The 9195-nt window shown below is 52.3% G+C and overlaps 1 protein-coding gene across 1 annotated transcript in view; it reads right to left on the reverse strand.

The window, feature by feature from the left end:
• The window catches only part of ABR (ABR activator of RhoGEF and GTPase), a 178630-nt gene extending 171335 nt beyond the window's left edge, over positions 1-7295 (reverse strand). Inside the window, exon 1 of the mRNA XM_061176121.1 lies at positions 6245-7295. Within this exon, the coding sequence (XP_061032104.1) occupies positions 6245-7280 (1036 nt within the window). The 5' untranslated portion in view covers positions 7281-7295. The remainder of the gene's footprint in view (positions 1-6244) is intronic.
• Positions 7296-9195: the final 1900 nt, after the last annotated feature.

The following is a 9195-nucleotide window of genomic DNA, read 5'->3' on the forward strand; positions in this document are numbered from 1 at the left end:
CTGCTGCTCTTGTTACTATGATTTTGACAGCAGGGGTCCCCAACCCCCGGGATCTAATGCCTGATGATCTGAGGTAGAGCTGATGTAATAATAATAGAAATAAAGTGCATGACAAATGTAATGCGCTTGAATCATCCCGAAACCATCCCCCTGCCCTGGTCCTTGGAAAAATTGTCTTCCACGAAAACAGTCCCTAGTGCCAAAAAGGTTGGGGACTGCTGTTTGACAGGACTCACATCTTAAGTTTTCTCTGCTTAAAATTCCAAGAAAGAAAAGGCCATAGGATGCAATGGAAAGAGCCTAGATCTGGCTCCTAGACCCTGCCTTGAGGGTCATGAGCATGTGACCCTGAGGTTACTTTTAGGGCTCCAGGGTCCTCATCTGTCTGGAGAGGGCCAGGAAGATCCTTAGACCAAATCTAAGATCCTTTCTTCTTCTGGCTCTTGCATGTCACTGAGGTTCTAAATGGCAGTCCTTACTTAGTCACTCATTTCAGGATTTAACAAGTTACCTGCTGGAAAGTTGTTTATCTAAAAGCCTTTGGTTTCCACCCCGGAAGCAAAAAAGCCAGTGAGAACCTTGAGGGCAGGTCACCGACTTTTGCCATCTTGACCCTTAACACAGACCCGGCACAAAGTAAGACCTGCATAAATCCTTGTCGAGTGGAATGGACAAGTGAATGAATGAAGGATTTCCAAGGGCTGGCAAAAATGACTGTTCATCCTCCACTAAGCAAAGTTTAATGCAAGGAGAAAATGCTACAAATTTAAAATACTAATGATATTTACTTTGTCATCTGAACTACATCAGAATACCAGATGAATAGCTGCTGCCAGTCAAAAGGATGCCTGACTTGGGCTTTTGCTGGACGAGTGCACTTTGGTCCATGTGTGGCATAGGGGATGCCACAGGCTACAGGAGGGATATGTAAACTCCTAGAAGGACATGTTACCCAACCTCTTTGGCAGGGTTGGCACAGAAGCATGCCAACATGAAAGCAAAAATACCAAGACCTCCACATGTGGGTGTGCAGTTGTGTCTCCCCAAGAGCTCCCAGCTGAGGAGGGGAGATCTAAAATCCAGCAGGTGGTCTGCTCACCTGTGAGGCCAAGTCCACGCAGGAGCCCCATGGGCAGGTGGCAGCCCTCATGGTTGACCTCAGCAGCAGATGAACTGGGGTCTACTGGGGACTTTAGTGATAAAGAAAATAGTAATAATGCATACACATTACACATACACACATATGCACTTAATGGTCACTGTGTGTAAAAAGTAAACTCTTTAAGTATTTTATTTTAGGTAATTTTCATAACTACCCTGGGAAGTAGGTGCTATTGTTTGAGGCAGTATAGTTTGCTGTTTAAAAGCACGGACTTGGGAGTCAGACTGCCTAGATTCAAATCCCAAGTGCCACTTACAAGCTGGGTAACCTTGGGCAGGGTTATTTAAGCTCTCTGAGCCTCATGCTTATCATATGTAAAATGGAAATAATAATAGTGCCTGTCTTATGAAGCTGTTGTGTGGTAGGTATAAATGAGTTAATATGTGTAAAATGCTTAGAACAGGAGTGGGCAGAAAGTAAGCCCCCAGGAAGATTAGCTATTCTTGTTATTTCTGTTAATAGAGACTGAGGTGCAGAAAGGCCAGTGGCTTGTCCATGGCCTCACACCTGCTGCGGAGCAGAGCCTGGGCACACACACAAGTCTGTCTTCAAAGCACACATGACCCAACACGGCTGATTCTAGCTCTGCGACCCCCACCCCACCCCATTCACATTACCACCCGCATCCATGCCAATGTGGCCTAGTCTTTCTTGGTACCGACCAAGCCTGCAAGGTGCTGAAGGGAAGATACTAAAAGAACTGGCATTCTAACTGACTTAAACCCTGATTTGCCTACTACGTGTAGAACAAACCCAAGTGTGTCCTGGTATGGGGATCTGCCCCTTAGCTAAGAGAAAACGGGCCTTTTCCAAGGAGGGGAGAACCTCTGCCTTTGGGCCTTTTTATGTGAGGCCTCACATGCTCTCCTCGAAACCCTGAGAGGAAGGCAAAGCCTGAATTGTGCAATAAAACCCCATCAGGTGAAGTTCTCTGAGTAGAGATAATGGGCCTGATAGCTGGTGGAGAGGGAGAAACAATTTGAGGGCCAATCCAGCAAGAGAGCCTCATGAGCCAAGATTACCACTCTGCCCTGGGTCCTGCCCTGCTCCTGGAAGGTTCTAGAAAGAGCCAGAGCCTTGCTAGAAAAAACACATGCATCATAGAAAACCAAACCATCTGTTGTGGTACATATATACAATGGAATCTTAGCCATAAAAGGGAACGAAATGGGGTCATTTGTAGAGACGTGGATGGACCTAGAGACTGTCATACAGAGGGAAGTAAGTCAGAAAAAGAAAAACAAATATCGTATATTAACTCATATATGTGGAATCTAGAAAAATGGTACAGATGAACTTGTTTGCAAGGCAGAAATAGAGACACAGACATAGAGAACAAATATATGGACACCAAGGGGGGAAAAGGGGGGTGGGATGAATTGGGAGATTGGGATTAACACACATACACTAATATGTATAAAATAGATAACTAATGAGAACCTGCTGTGTAGCACAGGGAACTCTACTTCACTTCGCTGTACAGTAGAAACTAACACAACATTGTAAAACAACTATACCCCAATAAAAAAAGCAAAGAAAAGAAAACCGAACCATCTGTGATCCAGAATGATCTGGGAGTGGGAAGCTTTGAAGCATTAACTCAAAGAAAATGACCCACAGTTGTAGTTAGTTAATACTATGGGTGCATACTATGTGCCAGGGCCTGTTCAAAGCCCTTTAGAAATAATATCCCATTTACTCTTCATATCAATGGTACGATGTAATCTGTATTTATTAGTCCCATTTTGCAGATGAGAAAACTGAAACACAGAAAATTCAAATAACTTCTCCCAAGGTCACACAAGCAGTCTAGCTTCAGAGCCCACGGTCTTTATCAGCATTTTCAAACATTTTGGCCCAACCCACGGCATGAAATACATTCTACATCAGGACCCAGTATACACTCACACAGTTATATAGAACTGAAACAAAGCTTTAAAACAGAATACTACTCACCATTACCATGTGCAATGCACTCTGATGTTTTCTATTCTATTCCATTAAAAAAAATATATCATTCAACAAATATTTATGGAACACCTATTATGTGTTAGACACTGTTCTAGGTTTTGGGGCTATGTCAGTGGATGAAAGAGAGAAAAATCCTTGCCCTCTAGGAGCTTGCATTTTACCAGAGAGACAGAGTGAATAAGATCCACGTGCAAAATCGTAGCATCTGAGGTGGTAATTTGGTGAGTGCTATGGAGAAAAGTAAAGCAGGGAAGGCCAAGGGTGGCCAGAGACGGCCTCATGATGCTTTCACTCCCCTCTACGCTGATTTCAGTGGGCTGTCACCCACAGCAGGAAAACCCTGGCCCTTAATCTCTCCACTCCAGCGCCTCCTATATGTCTGGAGGCTCTTCCTCCTAGATTGTGCAAACGTGCACACTTGTATGTGACTACGTGCACATGTGTATACATGTATAGGCATGCATGGATATGCTGCATGCATGTATGCATACACATGTCCACCCCATTCACTTCCTCACTGGGGACATTTGGGAGACAGGAGGCAGGGCTCCCACATGCAGCTTTCCAGGGGTTCCCTACACAAGCCTGCCCTGCAGAGGGGGTCCTGTATGGGGCCTAAAAAACAGCCCAGGCACTGTGAGCCAATGCCACAAGCGCCAGACATATGCCCCGGCTGGAGTCTTCAGTCAGAGGAAGGAAAATCTTTTTATCACTGGTCCACCCAGAGGGAGCACCTCTTGTAAACTGTTAGGCCAGAGGGAATGCTAGTTCCTAATTTGAATCAAGGTGCTCTATGTGCTAGAGTGCCCTTAAGAATAGAGGAGACAGAGCACAGAAATAAAAATCACTCCCTGGGGAAAATTCAGTGCATCAAGCACACCTGGCAGGGTGATTGAAGTGGGTCTTGGGGGGGAGACGGGATTGGGGCCAGCTCTAAAGCAGCTCTGGGGGACTTCCCTGGTGGCACAGTGGTTAAGAATCCGCCTGCCAATGCAGGGGACATAGGTTCGAGCCCTGGTCCAGGAAGATCCCACATGTTGCAGAGCAACTAAGCCCGTGTGCCACAACTACTGAGCCTGCGCTCTAGAGCCCGCGAGCCACAACTACTGAAGCCCGCACACCTAGAGCCGTTCTCCGCAACAAGAGAAGCCACTGCAGTGAGAAGCCCACACATTGCAAGGAAGAGTAGCCCCCGCTCGCCGCAACTAGAGAAAGCCCACGTACAGCAACAAAGACCCAACGCGATCAAAAATAAATAAATAAATTAATTAATTAATTTAAAAAATAATAAAGCAGCTCTGGGCCACTTGCGTAGCCTCCATTGAGGGCATTTGGAACTTGGCACTACAGTGAAATCTTCAGACTCCAAGTTAAAGGGGCACATAAAAATGTTACTAGCATGAGCAGCAAAAGCATTACCTATGGGAAAAGCAGCCATTCTCTGCTAATGAATAAGTGTAATTGATCACAACAGATGACTTGATGGCCATTCCAAATGTGCTTTTAGCAAAGTGGACAGTTTTTTTCATTCAAATGCAAGCTCACCTAGATAAGATCTAATAATGGAAATTTTGGAAGAATCCCAGCATCAGTGATTTCTTTTTTTTCCTCCTTCACTGAGCAGGAAGGCATCTTAAGTTCCTGGTCACAGCTTGACCCAATCAGATGACAATTTATGCTTTCCCTATGGCTGAGGAGACCGTGACAGTCCCTGGGGCAGCAAAGGATCAGTCACAGGACAGCCCACATCCTTATCTGTCCTTTCCTCCTTAGCCCTTTTCCCACTCCCGACCTATGGGGAGCTGGGTGGCTGGAAGACACATTCAATTCAATGCAATCGGGCTTCCCTGGTGGCACAGTGGTTAAGAATCTGCTTGCCAATGCAGGGGACACGGGTTCGAGTCCTGGTCCGGGAAGATCCCACATGCCGCGGAGCAACTAAGCCCATGCGCCACAACTACTGAAGCCTGCGCGTCTAGAGCCCGTGCTCCGCAACAAGAGAAGCCACTGCAATGAGAAGCCGGCACACCACAACGAAGAGTAGCGCCTGCTCACCGCAACTAAAAAGAAAGCCTGCGCACAGCAACGAAGACCCAACACAGCCCAAAATAAATAAATAAAATTAAAAGAAAAATTCAATGTAATCATCCACTTATTCAATAAATATTTATTGAGCACTTACTGTATGCAAGGCACTGTGTGACCACCGAAAGGGGATTCCACCACAACATGGCTAAGACCAGGTCCTGTCCTCAGAAGAGAGGGCAGATGTGAGGAGAAGCAAGAAAATGACAAGAGGCCCGAGTGGAGGTCCCAGCTCACTCCAACAAGTACTTAATCCTTCTGTGCTTCAGTTTCCTCCTTTATCCAATGAAGGCACTGCTCTAGACATGATCTCTGGGCACTAGGCCAGCTCAACAACTCTATGATTCCAAGCCCTCCCTTTCCCACTCAGGCTCCTAGGCGCCTAGGAAGCTGACAGATCAGGTGGTGCCTCCTAGGAAGGGGACAGTCAGCAAAGGAAGGGGGTGGTGAGGATTATTATGTACCTTTCCCACAGTGAGAGGTTCTTTCATTTTGGCCAGAACACAAGGTACAGGCTGGAGAAGATGAGCGATAAGTTCAGAACATTAAGTGGAAGATTTAGACTTCCACATCAAGGAATCTGGAGGAAATGGGAACCACTGGAGTTTGTGCAGAGAAGGATACTATCAGTGTGGGTGGTGCAAGGGAATCTCACCGACTTGCAGAGGATGAGTTGGGGGGGGCGGGGAGGGAGGGGATGTTGCAATACAGTAGAAAGGCTGAGGCTTGAAGTGAAAGATTCCTCCCTTGGTCTGGTCGAGCGCATGCATCATCCCCTCATCCCCTCCCATCGCCATAATGCTTATTTTCTTAAACTCGCCCAAGCCGAAATCACTTTGCACCCTCTTTTTTTTTTTTTAAGTTCCACAAGTGCCTTCAAGGTAAACAGGTAAATTTTATCTCCCTTCTGCCCAGGCGCCTGAGGTTAAACAGGACCAACGAGGTGTGCCAGGGAGGGCTGGGGAAGCGGCCAGCAGGCGAGGCCCAGGATACAAGAGGCGGGGATCTAGAGAGGGGTGCGCCTACCTGCAAAGGAGCCATCCTCGTGGTCGGAGCTGTTGTGGCTGCAGTCACTGCCCCTCTCGGGCGAGCTGTGGCTGGGCGAGTCCCGCTCGGGCAGCCCCAGGAACCTCTTGCGCCGCCACGGGGGGAGGGCCTCGCGAGTCCTACGCTGGGGGAGCTCCTCTGCCGCCGGGGGCGAGCCCCGCCCGTCCTTGGCCTCTGCCTCTAGCTGCTCCAAGTCGCGGCTCCCGCGCGGCTGCCGCCGGCTCCCGAGGATCAGGTGCATCCAGCGATGGGAACTGTACGCCCGCGCTGGCTTTTCCGCCTCATCGCAGGTCCCGGGCCGGCAAGGGGTCACGAGCAACTGGCTGAGGGTGAATTTCTCGTTCAAATCCACCATCTCGAAGTCGTGGTCACTGCTGTCGCCCCCATCGTCCGCGCCCGAGGCGTCCGGCTCGTCCTCCTCCGAGCCCCGCCCCGCGCGGGTCCGGGCGGACCGCTCCTCTCCCGGGGCGCTGGGAACTGTGCCATCGTGGCCGGGGGGCGCGCAGTCCTCCCGGGGCCTGAAGAGGAGGCGAGGCTGCAGTAGCTGCTGGTGGATGGCGGCGGTCAAGCTGCGAACCGCGCCCCCAGCCCCCGCCGCCCTGGGCCAGGTGGGAAGGTCCCGGCACAGGTAGGGGGGACTCTCGGCATTCGCAGCCACCTCCGTGGAGGGGAGCGAGGGGCCCGGGGGCTCTCCGCCGCCGCCCGCTGCGCCCTCCTCCTCGCGCGGCGCCGGCTCCCTCTCCCGCCCGGCCGGCTCCTCAGCCGAGGCCCCCCTGCTGTCCCCGTCTCCGCCCTCCAGGCGCCCGCAGCCGAGGTCCCGCTTCTCCAGGGCCGCCTGCAGGTAGACGACTTTGAACTTTTCCTCAGCCAGCACCTGTTGCAGCCACTTCAGGTTGAGTTTGCTGCGCTCCAGCTCGCGCTCCATGTCCAGCACCGAGTCCAGCCGCATGATGGGCGCCTCCTCCCCAGGGAACTCGGCCTGCCAGTGGCGCTCAAAGTCCTGGGGGTCCCACATGCCGGGAGCCCCTTCGGGCCTCCGGGGCCCAGCTCCTCCGCGCGCAGCGGGCTGGTGTCGCGCTCGGCTCTCTCCGCGCTGGCGCAGTGGCCTGCCCTTCACTTCAGCCCCAGAAGAGAATAAGAAAAAAATAATAAAGTTTTTCCCCTTCCGCCCTCGTGCCTTTTTTCTTCTTCTTCTTCTTCTTCTGGGTTTCGCCTCCCTGACGTCAGCGGCCACCGGCGGCGGCGGCGGAGGCGGGCGCCTGGGCGCCCAGGGCCCGCCCCGGGCAGGACGCGCGGAGCCCGCGATCTGCAGTCCCCGCGCCTTGCTCTGCGCCCCGCGGGCTCCGGTGTCTGGAGAGCCGCGGCGGGGGCGGAGCCTCGCGGGCGAGCTCTGGGTTGCGCCGGCGGCCGAGAGGCTGCGAAAGGGCCTGGCGGGGCGGGCCTGCGGTGCTGCCCACTCCGGAGGCGCCGGCGATACTCGAAGCTGGCCGCCTTAGGCCCGGCTCGCACCTTCCTGGCCTGTCGGGCTGCGCCGCTCCCGCCGCCGCCGGCGCAGTTCGCGCCGGCTCTCTGCAGCCGAGCGCGGGGCCGCGCGGCCGGGGAGGAGGGAGCGGCGGGGAGGGAGCGTGCAGGGTCGCCCTGGGCCGCAGCCAACCTCCGGTCGCCCGGCCCTCCGCAGCCTCGCCTGTCTAGGGTCCGGGCGGTGCCTGGGGCCGAGAAGGAAAAGGTGGGGGGAAAGGCGATGTGGCGCGGCGGCGAGGGCAGGTGCTGCAGGGCTGACCGGCGGGGTTGTCCTCAGCTGGGATTTATTGAGCGCCTTGAACTAACTTGTCCAAAATCACGGAGCTGCTTAATCCAAAGCTGGGGATAAACCTGTTTTGGTGGGGTTTTTTTTTTTGAGAGCCTTTAAAGCTTTCTCTCCACTGCTCACTAGAGCTTTTCGGGTGAGAAATAGGCAAGGGTGACAGCTCCAAGTGGCTCTGCTTAGAGGCCCCTGTGACTTCAAAGCTGAGGATCCTCCCATGTGACTTGGTGTGACGGAATCAAACCATGACTGGCAGGGGCCTTAGACACCTGGGCGTCTAAAAGGACCCTCCACTCTGCTTCCTCTTTGTGGCCTCAACAGTTCCCCTGGGGAGGAAAAAAAAAGCTGAATACCGGCGCCTGGCCTGACACTCTGGGTGGGGCGGATGGAGGGCTTCCGCCTCGCCTCCTCTTCACACCTGGCTGCACCACTTTTCTAGGGTCTTCGGTGAGGTCCCACTGTCTGCAGAGAGAGGGCCTGATAAACCGTCTCGTGCTCTCCGCAAGGGGGGACCTTGTCGGTGATTCACATTTTCTTCGTTTTAAGGATGAGGAAATTGATCCTGTAAGAGACTAAGTGACTTGGCAGCTGGAAATTCTTCCTGGCCACAGTGCCCTTTGGGGACTGGAGCTAAACTCAGCGACCTCTCTCTCCAGATCCCTGCCACTAGCCGCTCACCTGAACCATGTGAACAGGCCATCCCTCTCCCACCTTCCAATCCCTTTCAGCCTATCCCTCAAGGCTGGATATTGGAAAGATACCAGAAAGTATTTCTTAACCACAAATGAGATAGTGTCATGCTTCTGTTCAAAACCCTCCGGTGGCAGGGACTTCCCTGGCGGTCCAGTGTTTGGGGCTTCGCCTTCCGATGCAGGGGGTGCGGGTTCGATCCCTGGTGGGGGGGGGGGCTGGGATCCCACATGCCTCGCGGCCAAAAAAAAAAAAAAACCACCAAAAACATAGAGCAGAAGCAGTATTGTGTCAAGTTCAATGGAGATGTTAAAGATGGTCCACATCAAAAAACAAAACAAAACAAAATCTTCAAACAAACAAAACCCTCCAGCGGCTCATGACGCAAACCTCCAGGATGGAGTCCAGACTCCACTGACAAAGGAGGTCCTCCCAA

This window comes from Eubalaena glacialis, chromosome 19 (genome assembly GCF_028564815.1).
Source record: "Eubalaena glacialis isolate mEubGla1 chromosome 19, mEubGla1.1.hap2.+ XY, whole genome shotgun sequence".
NCBI classification, from domain to species: Eukaryota; Metazoa; Chordata; class Mammalia; order Artiodactyla; family Balaenidae; genus Eubalaena; species Eubalaena glacialis.